This window comes from Heterocephalus glaber, unplaced genomic scaffold (genome assembly GCF_053883595.1).
Source record: "Heterocephalus glaber isolate CG9 unplaced genomic scaffold, H.glaber_assembly_v1.0 deba00001498, whole genome shotgun sequence".
Classification (NCBI taxonomy): domain Eukaryota; kingdom Metazoa; phylum Chordata; class Mammalia; order Rodentia; family Bathyergidae; genus Heterocephalus; species Heterocephalus glaber.
In genome coordinates this window covers 4,672,683-4,690,019 of record NW_028258321.1, presented here as the reverse complement: position 1 = coordinate 4,690,019, position 17,337 = coordinate 4,672,683, and the positions used below count along the sequence as shown (strand labels likewise).

The 17,337-nt window shown below is 47.3% G+C and overlaps 2 protein-coding genes across 6 annotated transcripts in view; one reads left to right on the top strand and one right to left on the bottom strand.

The window, feature by feature from the left end:
- Nucleotides 1-7,320, top strand: part of Slk (STE20 like kinase) — a 65,625-nt gene extending 58,305 nt beyond the window's left edge. For all 3 annotated transcript variants that reach the window (XM_004866496.4, XM_004866495.4, XM_021245659.2), the window contains 4 exons: nucleotides 222-410; nucleotides 1,113-1,238; nucleotides 2,197-2,310; nucleotides 5,750-7,320. In XM_004866496.4, coding sequence (XP_004866553.1) covers nucleotides 222-410; nucleotides 1,113-1,238; nucleotides 2,197-2,310; nucleotides 5,750-5,896 — 576 coding nt within the window. In that variant the 3' untranslated portion in view covers nucleotides 5,897-7,320. The remainder of the gene's footprint in view (nucleotides 1-221; nucleotides 411-1,112; nucleotides 1,239-2,196; nucleotides 2,311-5,749) is intronic.
- A 3,509-nt stretch (nucleotides 7,321-10,829) lies between these two features.
- Col17a1 (collagen type XVII alpha 1 chain) overlaps nucleotides 10,830-17,337 on the bottom strand; it is a 44,704-nt gene continuing 38,196 nt past the window's right edge. For all 3 annotated transcript variants that reach the window (XM_013066159.3, XM_013066160.3, XM_087185731.1), the window contains exons 43-57: nucleotides 17,225-17,257; nucleotides 17,063-17,137; nucleotides 16,783-16,815; nucleotides 16,271-16,393; nucleotides 15,849-15,986; nucleotides 15,344-15,412; nucleotides 14,891-15,034; nucleotides 14,429-14,518; nucleotides 14,224-14,334; nucleotides 13,747-13,893; nucleotides 13,129-13,494; nucleotides 12,531-12,668; nucleotides 12,221-12,283; nucleotides 12,010-12,090; nucleotides 10,830-11,716 (exon numbers count right to left, since the gene is read on the bottom strand). In XM_013066159.3, coding sequence (XP_012921613.1) covers nucleotides 11,664-11,716; nucleotides 12,010-12,090; nucleotides 12,221-12,283; nucleotides 12,531-12,668; nucleotides 13,129-13,494; nucleotides 13,747-13,893; nucleotides 14,224-14,334; nucleotides 14,429-14,518; nucleotides 14,891-15,034; nucleotides 15,344-15,412; nucleotides 15,849-15,986; nucleotides 16,271-16,393; nucleotides 16,783-16,815; nucleotides 17,063-17,137; nucleotides 17,225-17,257 — 1,664 coding nt within the window. In that variant the 3' untranslated portion in view covers nucleotides 10,830-11,663. The remainder of the gene's footprint in view (nucleotides 11,717-12,009; nucleotides 12,091-12,220; nucleotides 12,284-12,530; nucleotides 12,669-13,128; nucleotides 13,495-13,746; nucleotides 13,894-14,223; nucleotides 14,335-14,428; nucleotides 14,519-14,890; nucleotides 15,035-15,343; nucleotides 15,413-15,848; nucleotides 15,987-16,270; nucleotides 16,394-16,782; nucleotides 16,816-17,062; nucleotides 17,138-17,224; nucleotides 17,258-17,337) is intronic.

Here is a 17,337-nt window from a genome sequence, read left to right as displayed (position 1 = left end):
CTTAAAAATGTGGATTCTCTGTACTTAGTGAAAGAATTTCAATATAAGACCCATCACTAATTTCTTTTCATAAAATTAGCTTTTGCCTAGTATTTTGCTTGTCACTGCAAAAAGGGAGCAGGTGTCTGTGGGAATCAACAAATGACACCATTGAACATATGTGTGGGCACTGAGTGTTAAATTCCATCTGCACAACTGGGTTGTGTTTTACACATTCCTAGGAAACAGAACAAATGCAGCGTTACAATCAACGGCTCATTGAGGAACTGAAAAACCGACAAACCCAAGAAAGAGCGAGACTGCCCAAGATTCAGCGCAGTGAAGCCAAGACTCGAATGGCCATGTTTAAGAAAAGTTTGAGGATCAACTCAACAGCCACGCCAGATCAGGACCGTGACAAAATTAAACAGGTAAATAGGCAAATTACTCTCGTCCAAGTGTTCAGATTCTGAATGACTTTGAAGTGCCACAGAGTCGGATTGTAACAGAGCCACCTCGGTATTGATGTTCACTGTAGCTCTTGTTGGCTGGGGCAGTGCACACAGCACATTCCAGTGTAGTCTTCTCCAGCCCGTGCCTACAGAAGGCAGAACCCTCCTCCCAAAACAGATCTTGAGCTCTGGGAATAACATGGCTTGGACAGTTTTGGGTTTTTTTTTTTTGGTACTGGGGGTTGAACCCAGAGCCTTCATACTGAGCTACATTGCCAGCCCCACCCACTTTTGTAAAACTTTGAGACAGGGTCTCATTGAGTTGCTAAGTTGTCCAGGCTGGATTCAGTGATCCTCCTGCCTTAGCTTCCCAGAGTGCTTAGATTACAGGTGTGCACCACCAGTTTGAATAGCTTTTTAAGTCAAAACACGCTCTCACTGTGATACTTCAACAGTCACAGATACCACACAGATTAACTGAGGTCACTAAGCAATTAATTAGAGGACTAAGATTTTTAATCAGAAGTACTATGTTCCTGCTTTCCCTTCCCTCCCTAGGTCATGATGAGTATAGCATAGTACTACTTTCAGCTTTAGCTTATTGTATTTTAAATTTTGTTAAATTCTTTACTCATACTTTGTTTATTAACCATAATTTATGTTTGTTTTTCTTGTCTATAGTTTGCTGCACAAGAAGAAAAGAGGCAGAAAAATGAGAGAATGGCCCAGCATCAAAAACATGAAAATCAGATGCGGGATCTTCAGCTGCAGTGTGAAGCCAATGTCCGAGAACTGCATCAACTACAGGTTAGATGCAGAAGGGAGACAGAAAGCTTGTAGGAGGCAGGCAGCTCATGCGGCTGGGGTGGAGAAAGTAGTAGCTGTCCAAAGAAAGGGCAGCTTACTTATGAGAACGCTGGAATTTAAAGGTTGTATTTCCTGTAAAAACCAAAATGAAGATCAGTTTTATTTATATTTTATATAACTGTGATTAATGTAAACATGAAGCTAAATTATAACCTCAGAAATGGAGTCATTCAAAAGTGTATTGAAGCCAGGCATGGTGGTGCATGCCTGTAATCCCAGCCCTTGGGAGGCTGAGGCAGGAGGATCGCAGGGAATTGGAGACCAGCCTGGCTACATATTGAGACCCTGTTTCAAAAAGCATCCCCCCAAAAAAGCAAAAGCAGTATTGAGTAAATGATATTTTGCAAGATTGAAAGTTTTCAAAATGATGCAGACAGTTTTGTCAGATTCTGAATTTAAAATTTCTTTTCCTTTTTGAAGGACATGGTTGATTTTCTTTTAGGTTTTTGAAAAAAAGTGATAAATATATGGGAATTTTTTTATCTCTAAGAAATATAGAGAGGGCTGTTTTTGGACCTGAGCTGGAGTGGGTGGCCTGTTCAGTGCACAAGCTGAAATGCTTAGAGTTTCCGAGTAGCATAGATAATGTGTGGATATCCTAGACATGTGCATATTTTCTGGTATAGAATAGCACCTAATTCTGTGTTCTGGTACCATATGGTAGAAGGAAGAAGTAAAGGCCCAAGTTAATTCTGTTTTTCTTTTCATATGATATTTTAACGGATCTAGCTCTAACTTTACAAAAATGAAACTACTTATTTCATAATTCTTAACCTTCACTTTTTAGAGGAGAATTTGAACTTAAGTAATGTCTTTATATTTAAATAATTTATTATTTTAGAAGATGATTGTATTTGTAAAAAACTTAGTTTATCTGAAATTTAAACTTTACTTTCAGAATGAAAAATGCCACCTGTTGGTTGAGCACGAGACTCAGAAACTCAAGGAGTTAGATGAGGAACACAGCCAAGAATTAAAGGAATGGAGAGAGAAACTGAGGCCTCGGAAAAAGGTGACTTGAAAAGCTTTCCTTGAAGTGTTGTGCTTGTGCTCCTCCATCAGCCAGGTCTTGGCTCCTTGCCCACTGTTTGTCAGGGGCAGCGTCAGGGACAGGAGTAGAGGTGAAAGGACAAAATTCTGTTCCAGAAGGGTTCAGAATCTGGTGACGGGCAGTTACATATTGGTGGGACCATTATTCTGAAGGAAATAGGAGCAGGCTGTAGGAGAAAGGAGTAGAAGGTAGAAGTAGAGGAGGAGGAGTGCTTCAGACTGCCTGGAGAAGTCGAGGGAGCTGTAGAGGAGGCCTCCGGTGAGCCAAGCAAGGTGTGAAGGGGTAATAGGAGCTCTCGAGGCAGATGGGCAGATTGGAGTGGAATGGAGTGCTGTAAGCAGAGGGAAAGATTGAGTGAGAATGATGTGCAGTGGTTCCCTGACATTGGAGCATGGCGCACGGGGTGAGGGTGCGGTGGATAGGAGTGGGGCCTTGGGGAGAGAGGAGGAAGGGAGTGGTGATGGCGTGGTCTGGATGGGTCACCTGGTGCTGCATTCCGAGGCTGTTGTGTGCTGGGTGAAATTACAGTCCAGGAAGACAGGAGTGGCTTGCCTCCCTCCTCTTTCCCCCATTTCCCTTGTTTATGCTTGGCTCCCTGCTGGCCTGCTCTCCTTGGCTGGCCATTTCAACTCTGTTTGGCTGTCACTCCGTGATTCCTAACCCTCTGTAAATTCCCAGGCCTGAACTTTATTTCCTCGTGGGCTACACATTTCAGCCTTCCTTTCTTTCATTCGTCTATCCAGTCAATCAAGGAATAGGTATTTAGCTCCTGCCGTAGGCCAGAAGTTTCTAGAGGAAGTGGAAAACAGACTCAGTGACAGTGTGGTTTCAGACATGACATTTTATTTAAGGTTTTTGCATAGGTAATATATTCCCATGGTTCAGAATTATAAAGCTTCAAAGGGGAGAACAGTGACAAGTCCTTTTCTTCAGGTTCACTTGTCAGCTCCTAGCAGCCTGGCTTCTACCTCAGAGCCCTCATTCGAACTCTTTTGACAGTAGTTACAAGTGAGTTACTGATAGTGAAGTCCCCTAATCATGTCTCATTAGAAGTATCATTTTAAAAAATTCTCTTTTCACTTGGTTTTTATGACAATTCTGTTCCTTCTTTGTGTTCTTCATCCCCCTATCTTTGTCTGCCAGTCTCTGGAGATACTGACATCTCCAAGTTTTACACCCTTAGTTCTGTCCTTTACCTTCCTGATCTTGTATGTCAGTTGCATATTTAAGAACAATTCCAAAACTGAAATAGTAGGGTTGTACAGGATATAAACTCTTGAAATCATATAGATACGGGTTCACCTGTCAGTGCTAACACTAGTGATACATTTGGTAATTTAGTATTTCTAGGCCCAGTTTTCCTTATTTGTAAAATTTTGACAACATATTCTCCCTGCCTAAAGGAAGTGACATATGTGTGGCACTGTCTCAGTACGTGGGACACTGAATGGTGCCATTGCTCAGTGGTGCTCATTGGTTTTGTTAATACTGAGTTGAACCTGACGTTGTCATTTCCCGTCAGGGTGTTCTGCCCTTCCTCATTCTGTAAAGGAGACAGTTTTTTTTTGGTTTTTTTTGGTACCGGGGATCGAACTTGGGTCCTTGAGCTTGTGCAGCAGGCGGCAAAACCACTGAGCTAAATCCCCGGCCCTGCCCCTCCTCATTCTGTTTAAGCCTCTGTGCAAGTGTTGTTTCATCCGTGCTCACCTCAGACACTCTGTATCACCTCTTCTGTCTTTGCTTTTCTTCGTAATGTTCATCACCACCAGGTGTATTTGTCTCTTGTCCTCTGTGAGAAAGTAAGCTCCTTAAAAGCCTGCACTGATACGTACACAGGTTAGAACAGTTCCCCGCACATTGTAAGGGATCAGTACATACCCGTCGAAGCTGACTGAGGAAAGTAAACTCAGCAAACATCAAGTCATCGGTATCCTTTTCCTTCATTCCCTCTCTGCAGCTCTCCCTATCATCAGATGTTCTTCCCTGCATTCCTTTCTCTCAACTGCCATCCAGGCTAGAAACCTGGTGATCTCTTTTCTGTAAGGGCCACATTCTGTGAGATACTAATTAGTTGTGATTCTCTTCGTATTATTCCTTTTCTTTCCCATTGCTGTGCTACTGTCTGCTGAAATTGTTCAGTAATGTCCTCACAGGTCCTCTGCTCTTAGTTCCCTTTTCTTTTTTCTTCCTGCTTTCCTGCCATCACCAGAGCATTTATTCTCAAGAATGTCTCTGATGCTTTCCCGCAGTGTTGGTAAATTGTCAGTTCCATCAGAGGGCAATATAAATGGCTCAGTTCGACTTCATAGTGTGTACTCGAGTCATCTCTGAGCTTCCTCTGCCAGCAGCCACTTTGTTCCCAGCCCATGCTCCAGCAGGGTAGACTTGCCATTCAGTGCTCTCTGGTTTCCTGCCTTTGTGTCATTGTTTCAGCTTCCTGTGTCTGGCGTGCCTTCCCTGTCCTGCCTACTGTTACTTCATGACTAAGCTCAAAGTGTACCTCTCCCAGCAAACCTTCCTGTGTCTTTCCATCCTTTCCTATACTTTATTTGGACCTCAACAGTAGCACTTACCCCAATCAGTCATCGACAGTCTTTGATCCCTGTCTTAGTCAGTTTGGGCCACCGTAAAATAATACCATAAATTTGAGGCCAGGAATTCCAAGATCAGGGTGCTTGCATGGCCAGTTTCTGGCAAGGGCCCTCTTCTGGGTTACAGACTGCTGACTTCTCACCTGTGTGTCCTCACATAGTGGAGATGGAAGTGCTTTCTCTTCAGCCCCTTATAAAGTCACTAATTCCCAGAAAGCTCTATTCTCATGGCCTAATGATATCCAAAGGCCCAGCCTCCTAATGTAATACCATCACATTCAGGATTAGATCTCCTTGAATTCAGAAATTTATCAAACACTGTTTTTGCTCTGTATTATGGGGATATAAATGTGAATCTGGTTTAGACCTTACCTTTACACAGCTTTACACAATCCAGTGTGCAAGAAAAATATCACATCAGTACCTAACATAGAAAGTGGTAAATGGTATGGGGGAGAGACAGGTAATAGTTTGTAGGTATTGTCCATTGGTTGCCTCCAATGCATTAAGTACATCATCATCACCTTTAATCTTCACCCAGCATATCAATGAGGTAGGTGGTATAACTGCTATTTTAGGTGGCAGAGGAATTAGTCTTCAGTGATGGAGCCATATTATCTATTCATGTGACTGAGCTGAGCCTTAAACCTGGGCTGTGCAAGAGGTATGAACTTAACTCCTGAGCAGTCATGTTTCCTTAGGGTAATAAATAGTCTTTCGGGGGGTACTTTTATCTTGGCTACCAGAGTCAATTCTGTGTGCAGTGTAATACCAACACATAGCAATTTCTTTGTCCCTTCTTGTTTTAGACACTAGAAGAAGAGTTTGCCAGGAAACTACAGGAACAGGAAGTGTTCTTTAAAATGACTGGGGAGTCGGAATGCCTTAACCCATCAACACAGAGCCGGATTTCCAAATTCTATCCTATTCCTAGCTTGCATTCCACTGGATCGTAACAGTGGAAATATTCTGTTGGGTTTGGCTTTTTAAATATGTCATTCTGTTCTCTTCATCTTCTGCCATGGTCTGTCTCAAATAACTCATAAAGACTCACCTTTTAGGTGGTTTTCTGTTTTGTTTTAAGCAAAGATGAAGGGAAAATGAACTAAGACAGATGCTAAGCCATGTTGGCAAGGTAGCATCCTGCAGTAATTCCCTAAGGTGATTTTGTATATTAACCTTAAATATTGTATTCTTTAGACAGTTACTGAAAAACTGTTAAGAGAAATAATGTTTAAAGTTATTAAAAAGAACTGTTACATCACTAAGTATTAATATCTTTTTACCTGACCTACCTTTTCAATGATGTCTAAATTCTATAGTTAGAACTTTGCTGTAAAGAATTGGAATAATTTTCTTCTAGTAAATCAGCAGCATTCATAAAAGAAGCTATGAGTTGCTCAAAATATGCTATTGACTCAGTAAATAAAAATATTTTATCATTTAATAGGAATAAACTCTTTTAAAAGAGAAAAATTGTTTCAGCAATTTGTTTTAAACATTGCCTGATTAGGTGGGCACTAATAATTGAGGTGCTGGTTTTATTAAGATAGTGCCTAAGTTTCAGTCACATCCAAAAATAGGATTTTCTTTTTGATCATCAGGGACAAAACACCCTTAGCATTGAACATTATTGTTTTAAAAATCTTGTTCCTGTTACCATTTTCATTCTAAAATATATGTTGTACAAAGTTTGGGATGATGGGGGAAAAGCATATTTTAAAATGTGCAAATTGGAAATGGAAAACTCACTACATTAGAAGTAATATAGGTTTAGCTGTCCTAGTTTATTTCCTAAAATAAGACATGAGCTGGGTAAATAACTTCTGTACATCTTAGCAAGTTCTGTTCACTTAAAGCTCTCAGAAGCCTATAGAGTGAGTTATACTTATAAATATATTGTCTGAAATTAATCTCAAACATTTATTCAGAATAATTTTTTTAAAAAGTTTAAATATTTAGGCACACATCATAAATGACTTTTTGTTTTGAAATGAAGTTATTACATTTTGATTTTATTTTGTTCCATGTTTAAATTATTCACTTTGAGTGGGGAAAGCTTGAAGGTTTTATCACGTGGTTGCTGATGTGTGTAATTATTAATGAGATGTTCACTCTTAGTCCCTTTTGAGGCTTAGACCCTAACCACGTGTCAGTTCAACAGTGTTATAACTGAGCTCTGGTGTAGAGGAGGCCCGTTGCCGGCCATTGCAGCCTGCTCTCTCCAGAGTGCTGGGCACCACATTGTAAACGTTTAGCTTTTAGTTATTTTACTTCTGAGGCTGGTGAAAAATGTCAATGTAACGTTGTGAGAACACTGATTCATATTAAGAAAATGTAAATAAATGCCTGTAGCACTTTCTTGCAGTTAATTTGAAAACTTTGGGATACTGAATTTTATTTTGTCAGTGATTTAGATGATTTAAAAATGCATGTGTAATTTTAATTTTGTAATTGTTTTGACAAGCAGAATTTACTTGGACAACTTTGTAGGTAGCCTTAACTTTTGGCCAAGTTTGGTTTTTATATAAATATATATAATATATATATATATATATACACACACACATATATTATGTATGGTTGTAAATTCATACACTTATCACATGAATGTGTTACTGCAGACAAAACTCTTAATGCTTTATTCTCAAGTGCTGGGTTGAAAACTGTTTTGAAAGCCTTTTAAAATGTATATCTTTATAAAGTAATATTCAGGATGATGATGGAAATTGTTTATATTGTTATGATAAAAATGACAATATAGTGTTACCCAGTGTATTTAATGATTTATTTGAAGAAGGAGATGGGAGGAAGACTCTCCTACCACTTTATCTTTTGAAATTTTCAGTTTATTGGCTGTTTAAAAATGAATATTTCAGCCAGTGGATTTTTTTCAGTCATTTAAATAATTTTGGACATAATTTGATCTGATTATTTGGTTCTTTCTATTCCTTTTAATTTAACCTTCAGAATACTGAATCCAGGCTCGGCTTGGAGCAGAGCTGCTGACACGAGGGGTAAGTTTGTCAGCAGCTCTCACATCCCCGTGACCCTGCCCTGCGGACTCACTGTTCACGCTCAGAGTTCTCTTAAAATCTGTGTCCATGTGAGTGCAGGGCTATACAGTGATACATATGTAGAGAGGAAACATTCTCCATAATTCTTCAGGTTATAAAAAAATCTATCCAAAAAGTGTTTTGTAGAATATGCTGTTTTACCCCTCCCTTCACATAGATAATAGTGATCTTTATTTCTTGCATGAAGTGTAGGCAGAACGTGGCTGGGGGCACAGACTTCTAATTAGATTCTGTTGTTGCTGCAGCAGAATGTGCCATGCAATGCAAAAAGGAATTACCCGTATGTGTACCCTAAATGGTCACCTCCCCTCTTTTCCCTGTGCACTGTGGGCATGCCAGACCTCCACACTTCTGCAGGTCCTGCTCCTAGAGCTTGGCATCCGGCTGCCATTCCTAGTCCTGTCAGTCCATAGGCTGTGGAGTTCCTGAATTAGCTCTTATCCTAGGTGGAGTCACATCAAGCTTTTCCTTACCCTTTTCCAGGGGAAGCTATGGGGTGGGTGAGGAGGAAATTCAGAGTGCTTTTACTTTGCTGATAATACTGGAATCTGCCTATGACAGGACACAGCAAATTATAATATAATCAAATATAAACCAGAACCACAGCTACCTCTAAGTAGTGTTTCCTCAAGCACAAAGCTCTCAGGCATATGCGACCTTCTTTCACAAAGGGTCTCTGATCTCTTGAGCATCAGCGAGTTTCAGAAGTGACTTTTTTGTACTCTTCCAGTTCCCTTTGCACCCTTTCCCACTCCATACTGTGCTTACGTGACTCTTCCGAGAAGCCAGATTCAGTCAGTGTTAGCTGGAGATTCTGGGGGTTAAAGAGAACCTAGAATGGCAGGGGAAGAAGAGCTCCAGTTTTAAAGTCACCTGACTGAGCAAATCTGTACTTTTGTGGGAAATGACATTTTGTAGGAAATGGGATGATGCGTTAAATGCTTTTCTTACATCAAAGCCGTAACAGTTAATGCCTTATTGTTGCTGTTGTGTGGAGAACATCGTTTCCGTAATGCTTTAATATCTCTGCTGTGAAGCTGGGGATAGAGTGTCCATCAGTTTTAGATGTTGGCTGCAGCTTTTTGTGATTCTTTGCAGTGTAATAAGCTCACAAGCTAAACTTCAGAAAGAATTTTGTTTCAGATTATGCCTCTTGTCTATTTGGGATCAGTATTGTCTTTTCAATCATGGGATTGACAAACAAAAATAAAGTTATTTCTTAATCTATCTTGGGAAGCTGTTTTTTTTGATGGATAATCTTTGAAGATGGGTTATCCTGCACGAGAATACTTTGCAGCTTTTTTGGGTCCGTAATTATATTTCGCCATCCTCCAGGCCTTTTGACTTTGTAAATTTATTAGTGTTCCTTGCTGTCTGAGGTGTACACACACGTACACCACATACTTACTGGTAACTGGCTGGTGTGTCTTTCAGTGTGCAGCTGTCCTTCTGGAGGTGCTTACATTATTTCCACAGTCAAATGCATATGTACTTGATTTTATTACTGCCCCCATGGGTTATTTTTCCTTCCAAGCATTTCAAGTTCTATGATCTCAGTTCTGCCAAAATAACCTTTTTGTCATTCATTGCTAAGTTCATAGGAGATTCAGTGGGCATTTCACTGGGCAGCATCATTTGGCAGGTGTTTAGCTTGGCTGGAGAGAAGTGTCACATGTCCTTTCTATTCTAGGAGCATTGTGCATTATTGAGCTCATTCATTTTTCTTTTTTTTTTTCTTCTAATGAAACAAAAGAGGCTCAGATCCATGGCCATGCAGCTGAGGACATCTCTCATGTCTGCAAGTTTGGGCTTTTACCCTATTTTGCTTGGGCATAAAACTCTCTGAAGACTTGGATATCATAGTACAGTAAATCTCATAACAAGGGGAAAATTCCTAGGTCTGATTAATGAAAGAATTATTATTAAAGGGGATACAATACTTGAACCCCAAAGTAAAAAGTACTATTTTAAAAAGGAAAAGAAAATTCATCTTTTGAATGAAACTGAATTCTTTCTAAAACTTTAAAAGGCGCATTTCATTTGTCGTACACAATATTAAGTTTTCATTAGGCAGTAAAGCAGGTTGCTTGAAACTGCGGCACTTGAACTCCTTTTCACAGTTTCCCATGCCCACTCACAGTAGGTTGCTGCCAGGTGAGCAGTGGGGCCAAAGTCCTCTTCGCGTAAAACGGCTCTTCGGCTGGGGGTGCTGCTTGAGCGGATTGATACGGTGGGGAGCACACCGTTTTCTCCAGAAAGCAAGTGAGACACTCTTGACAATAAAAATCCAGTCTTGCAGAAGAGTAGATTTATAGATGTAGATTTAATTTAACTCCAGGTTTAATTAGCCAGAGACTGAGTTACGACTTGTCACAAAGTTAGAAGTTGGCCGAGTGTAGCTCTTCAGAATTTGAGTGTCTGCTTTTACTCTGCGTTTCTTTAGGGCATTGGACATTTGTACATTTTCCCTTAACAGGGGCCTTGGTAGTCCATCTATTACTTAGCCTGCCATCGTAATTTGCCCCAGGATAAGTCACTACATTAATCACAAATAATCCTGTTGCTCATTTGTTGTACCTATGTTTATTTTAAGAAATCTATGCGTAGGAAAGCCCTTCAGATGCTTTGTAATATTTCCAGGTTGAGTTAATAGCTACAGAAAGGCTGCCTTTAAACATTTCAGTGGTTAAATAAAATGCTAGAAGTGTGACCCAAAATATAACTGGTTTTCTTTTCTCATGTATGTAATAAAAGTATCAGACCCAGTTAAGCTAGCATGTCTTTGTTCCCATTGTTCACATTAAACATGATATTAAAAAAGAAAAAAATTTTAATTGGAAATTTTACACTTGAAATGACTTTTCATCTTACAGACCACATACAGATGTTTTAGACAGTGAGAAGTGCTTATAAACCACAGCCTTCCTAAGTGAGGAGAGGGCGATGTCACGGTGGTGGGAGGAAGCTGTCTCCCCAGCATCAGGTGCATCTTTTCCCTCCTCTTCCTTCCTTGCCCACTGCCCCTCTTGTCCCATTTGCTGCAGTCCAGTTTAGGATAACGTATCTGTTAACTCTGGCATTGGCAGGTGGGCACAGATCAAAGCTATAATCAGACTAAGCAAGTGGCATCGCTATCAGGAATGCTGTCACCTCCAGTAGGGAAGTGAATTTCTTAATTTCTTCCATTTTGAGAGTCACTTCTTAGCCATGTCTTTTGTGACTGGAGAATGCAGGGTGAATGAGGAGGGAGAAGATGACATGCAGCTTTGCAACAGTAACCAGACCCTCACGGGCCCCCTCCGGGAAGGCACCTAAGCCCCATCTTCCATTTTTAGGGCTCACTTTTAGGCAAAGCCCTGAGACTCCCAAGCCAACTCTTATGTAACTAGCTTTCCTAGATTGGGGTTCAAACTAAGTGTTAAAGAGGCCAAGGCACTTGGATTGAGAGAGTAGGGAAGTAAGTATCATCCTAAAACATTTGATGACTTCTAGGGGCCACCCCGTGAAGCTGTTTCAGATTGTGTCTCTGACTGACTTCTCTGTGTGACTGAACATAGCTGCCAGGTTTACCTTCTGGAGAGGAATCTGACATTTGGGCCCATAAACATTGCAAGCACTGGCCCCGGGCTGCTCAGCCAAGGCCAGCCTATGGCTTGATGGCGACACTTCTCTTCCTTCGCCCAACGTAGACTTGGTCGCCTGGAAGAAGATGAGACCTTAGCTTGGGCAGTTATGGCAGCTGTGGCTGCTGCAGGGATGATTGTGAAAGTTGACTCTAACTTATTTAAAATGTTTGCCTTACATCACTACCAGATTGGTTTCCCCTTCCCTCCTCCCTGGGGTCTTTATGTGAATTACGTTCACTCTTGGCGGTGTCTGCCTTGGCATTTGTCTGAATCTCACAGTTTGCCCTGGAGCAGGTCAGCCCTCTGCTGAGCTCCAGCCTCCTGCACTCAGCGGGAGCTTGCCTAGTGAGCAGCTCCGTTGCTTACCTCTGTCTCCCTTTTCCCCCTTGGGCCCCGGAGAGCCAGGCGGTCCAGGAAGTCCTCGTGGTCCGGCGGGGCCCCTGTCACCTAGGAGGACAGGTGGGACGTGAGAATAATGAGTAAGTGGGGTGCTGAGGGGGTGGCACGGGCACCTGGTGGCACCAGCCAGGGTTGCCATTGCACAGGGTCCAGGTGGCCGTTTTCCTGCCTCCCTTACCTTTAGGTCCGGGGATGCCCACTTCTCCCTGCTGCCCTGGCGGGCCTGGAATGGCCCCATGAGCTGCAAGGGCAAAAGACTGGTTTTAGACTAGAGATTGCCTGAAGCTTGGGGGTAAAGTGATTTGTTCAAAGTAACCCAGATGTACAGTGCTGGAGTGTGAACTTGTAAAGGGAAACAGTGTGTGGGCTTTATCTGATTTTCAGCATCTTGGGTGTTTATATAGAGGTTTTCCACGAGTTGCTGCAGACCACAGGCCCCATGAGAGACTGCCAAGGTTTGGTGCTGGGCAAATAACCGGAGCCCTTACTTCGGAAGAAGTCCATGAGGTCCTGGGTTATGTTGCTGTAGGCGGAGAAGACCTTGCTGATGCCGGGGGGCCCTTGGGGCCCAGGCTGGCCTGGTGGGCCCTGGACAGTGTAGGCCATCCCTTGTAGCAAGCCTTGACCTGCAAAACACCAGAATGTGGGCTTAGGCAGCAGGAATGCTCAGCACCATCTGACTCCCAGAGCAGGTAAGCTCAAGCCCTGCAGACGCCCTCTGCCTTCCGTGTGATGGCACAGGCCTGCTGCTGTGGGCATTCTTTCCTGAGGCCTGTGTGAGCGTGCTGATGTATAGGGAGAGAGACTCAGCTGACAACCTTCCACGAGCCCCAGCGGAAAGCCATTATGATCCTTGCAACTCTGGGGAGGCCTAGAGCAAGTTAGTGTTGGTGAGCAGAAGGCCAAGGCTCCAGTGTCTGTTCACTGAGGCCGTGTCTGAGCGAGCAGTTAAGGTGGGGCCCTGTCCTCAGTCCCTGGCATTGACGCCCGCACTGCTGCCTTCCCAGCCCGGGCGCTCCACACCCCAGGCTCAGGCTTGGCCGATGCTGAGGCCTCACCCCACACCCAGGCCCGGCCCCTGCTCACGCTGCAGGCTCTCTGACACCCGCACAGCTAGCTCGTTGTAGTCCAGGTCTCTGAAGCCAGCCCGGAGTGAAGCACCATTGCCTTCGTACGCAGCCCCTTCTGCTGCTGTCCCATAGCCTCCACCGGGGCCAACGTCGGTGCCATAGGCGCCCCCATCTCCTGCTCCAAACGCTCCACCTCCTCCCAGGGAGCCTCCGTTGGCTCCTCTGGCGCCCACTGAAGAGCCGTAGGTGGAGCCCTCTCTGACGGAAGAGCTGCTACTCCAGCTGTAGGAGCCATCTCTTGACACCAGGCGACTGTCTCCAGGGGGCCCCTGTGGCCCCGGGGGCCCTGGGGGCCCCACGATGAAACTGCGCACGTCAGGACCTGTTGGGGAGGAAGCTCGGATCTTGGCGGACAGAAGACAGGAGCTGTGGGTCTCTCCTAGGTCTCAGTGCCCCTTAGCAATGGAAAGTGAACTTCAGGGTCCCCGCACAGGAGCGGGAGAATGCTCGCTGCTGGGAGAGGGCCAGGGCTTCTCCCACTGTTGAGTGCCAGCCTGCTGGACTCCAGGGACACTTACAGGGACAGGTAAGGTCTGAGGAGGGGCCAGGTGAACAACAACACCCAGCCACCTACTTGTGAGGTAGCTTATCAGCTCGCTCCGGAAGTTGTCATTGTTCTCAGCAGCATAAGTTGCCAGAGCTGCTGAGACACCTGGGGGCCCCCGAGGACCTGGGGGTCCGGGAGGGCCTGGTGGGCCTGGGATGGATGACAAGCCTGCAGCTGAGAAGGAAAGAAGGCAGGAGAGAGGTCAAGGGTGATGTAGCCTAGGGTCGTGGAAAGGGATGGTGGTGTGGCTGAGCTTCCTTGAAAGAGGGAGCAGCAGGAGGGCTGGGGTGGCCCTAATCGCAGGGGGCTCTGAGCTCTCCAAGGGCTGCGGTAGGGAGCTGTCTCACAGCCCCACCTGGCAGGGCTGGGCCCTCCCTGCGACTTGAGGCCTGCTCTGCACATGCTTGGGAGGACCTGGGGACTGACCACCCCCACTATACCTCTGGGTGCCCTCCCGGCCAGCTGCAGCCCTCTGCCCTCCTCATCCCTGTCCCAGCGACCTACTGTGCAAATATGATGACAGGTCCTCCACGCTGATGCTGGACCACGCACTGCCTGGGGTCCCGGGGGGCCCCGGGGGCCCTGGGGGTCCGATGATGCCTCTGTATTCAGACCCTGCCACACCAGAGCAAGCAGGGAGTCAGTCATGGCCTGGGCAGGACACTGCTTCCACCCTGAACACCCTGGACACGCCCCTGCCCGACCCTACCTTGGAGCAAGGCCAGCAGCTCCTCGTAAGATGTCCCAGGCAGGCCAGGGGGGCCTGGCGGGCCAGGAAGCCCAATGCTGACGCCAGAACCTGGAGACAAAGTCCCAAGTTGTGATGGGTTAAGATCAGGGGGGCGGGCAGATGCAAATGCCCCACGAGAGAAGAGGCCAGACAGAGGGCTGCGTACAGAAATGGAGCCCCAGGATGGGAAAGGAGTGACAAGAGTGGGGCAGTGACCCCACGGGGAGGACAGAGAGGAAGGAGTGCAGGTCACAGCTGCCCACAGTAGTCCTCAGTGTGTGTGTGTGTGTGTGTGTGCGCGTGCGTGCGCGTGTGCTCTGTGAAAACCCCACACGCCCATCTGGCTTCCCCTGCTGGGACCACCCACTCCCTCTGTGGGGTTTGTTTTTGTGCAGCCCAGCAGGAGGGGTCAGCGCAGCCACCAGGAGGCCAGACACTCACTCGACATGTAGCTGAGGATGCGCTTGCTTAGCTCCGAGTAGTTCAGAGATGACAGGAGGGCCCCATCACCGCTGGCTCCTGGGGGCCCCGGAGGACCCCGAGGGCCTGTCAGGTACTGCCGCAGATACTGGAGTACATCTTCCCCTGAAAGGGAAGGATGTGCTAACCTGGATCCCTGTCAGCCACAGCCCGTCCCCCTGCCCTGTCTGGCTTCCCAGTGCCAGCTGTAGTTCTGGGTTCTCAGGCCTGCAGTGGTCAGAGGATCAGCCAGCTTCCGGATCCCTGCAGATGTCTGCCTGCCCACCTGCCTGCATGGCATCAGGGCAGAGGGCAGATTCCCCACCACCTTTCCAGTCCCCTTGTCACGTGGAGCAATAAGCCGGTGGCTCCTGGTCCTGAAGGACTCCCCGCCCCCCTGTTTGCAGCCGGAAGGAGCCCAGACAGGCCACTCACGCTGCAGCAAGGCCAGGATGTCCTGAGAGGAGATGGAGCCAGAGGACATGCCGACACTGTAGCCGGAAGCTGTGGGAAGGAGACCTCAGGTGACTGCTGCGGGCCCCGAGGCAGATGCTTGTGGGTCTGAAAGCCCCGGTCTACTAGGCGCTGCCTTTGGGGAGGAACCCGGCAGCGCATGCTACTTAGAGAGCATGAGAAGCCAAAGGGCAGTGTCGCTGCTGCTTTGTTGATGAGAAAGGCAGGCTTGTTTTCCAGAATATGCTCTGGACTCACTCTTATTACATCCTGCCCACCCGGAGATTCAGACAAGAAGTCAGGAGCGCCCCAGGCGGATGCCCTGAGTGTGGGGCTCCTGCGTGGCTTCCTTTCTCCCGCAGGGCTGACCGCAGGGCCTGGTGGTGAGGGGTGCATGGTGGCGGCCACACTCGGGGGGAAGTGAGTGGCGAGCTGGGAGACCAGGTCCCGGGGAGGAGGGCGGTGCTTCGGGTGGGGACAGGCTTACCCTGCAGGTAGCTCACAACGTGCCTGGCCAGCTCTGAGTACTCAAAAGTCTGGCCTGTGATGGTGCTGATGGGCCCTGGGGGGCCAGGGGGGCCCGGGGGGCCCTGAGCTCCAGACAGGTAGGCCCTGATGCTGTCACCTGCCAAGAGCAAGAAGAAGTCAGGCCTGGCCCAGGAGGCCTGTCCTCCTGCCGTCACAGAGGTGAAATGGGCGCACGCAGGGCCGGCAGGGAGCCTGGACTCCCTTGTTACCCACAGAGACACGGAGGCAGGGGCCTGTGTTGCTCAGGTGATCTGAGGCGACTCCCTGACCTGCAGGCCAGCCAGCAGGGCCAGAAGGCCGGGCCTGGCCATAGAGGCTGTTCTCCCAGCACACTGCGCACACTGCGCCGCGCAACCCCAAGCGTGGTGGCTGGCCACTCACTCTGCAGGTACTCAGAGAGGTGCTGCCGGATCTCCAGGGCAGAGCTTCTGAGGGAGCCTGGAGGCCCTGGGGGCCCTGGTGGGCCGGGTGGGCCAGGCGTGTACACGGTGCTGGAGGAGCCCCCTGCAGGAAGAGAAGGTGGCCCCACTTGATTTCTCTACCCTAGGCCAGACGCAGGCAGCGCGCCCCTGGCTGAGGAAGGAGGGCTCTCTCAGAGGGAGACTAGAACGCCAGAGAAAGGCCACGCCTGTCCCAGGCCCCATCTCACTCCCCTCAGACGCCATGGCTGCCAGCCCTGCTCTGTTGGTGGCAGTGCTGGCATAGACTGCCAGTCGTAGAGGTATCACCCCCAGCACCCCACCTCCTTAAGGCAGCTCGTGGATCCCAGCCACGGGAAGGCTGTGTGGACACTGAGTCACAGATAAGTAAGTGAACCAAGATCGGAGTCTTCACTGATCCACCATCCTCTCTTGAAGGAGAGGGGAGGAACTTTGGCCGCCTTTGGCTCTTACCTCGAGAGGGAGCACCAGGCATGCCAGGGTCACCTGCAATCCAAGGGGAGAAGCCCCGTTTGTGTCCCCTCCCTGCTGAAGCCCAGCACGCTGAGTGTGCGCCTCAGCAACTGTCTTGCTTTTGCAATGACACCACGTGCTGCCTTTGGGCAGGGACTGTCTCACATGCCTGTCCTTTCTCTCCCTTCCTCCTGCCTTTTCTCTCTCCCAAACCTTGAGCACTGCGCACTCAGACCTTCCATTCAAGGCGGGGCTCAGGGGCCAGGCTGCCCTCACTGACCTTTGTCACCTTTGGGTCCCTGCGGACCAGGTGGGCCTGGAGGTCCCTGCAGGTTGAATCCAAGAGAGCTGCCATCTGGAAGGCAATAACACACCCCGTGCCATCAGCCAGGGTGGACAGAGGCTCTGGCCCCACCCACGTTGGGTGGTGGTCATCACTTACCTGAGGCCAGGAGCCCTGGGAGGCCTTGCTCGCCTGAGGAACACCCAGGAGAGGGGGGTCAGTCTCATTTTCCTCCCGATCCACCCCACCTGCCTTCCATTGGGGGAGCCCGG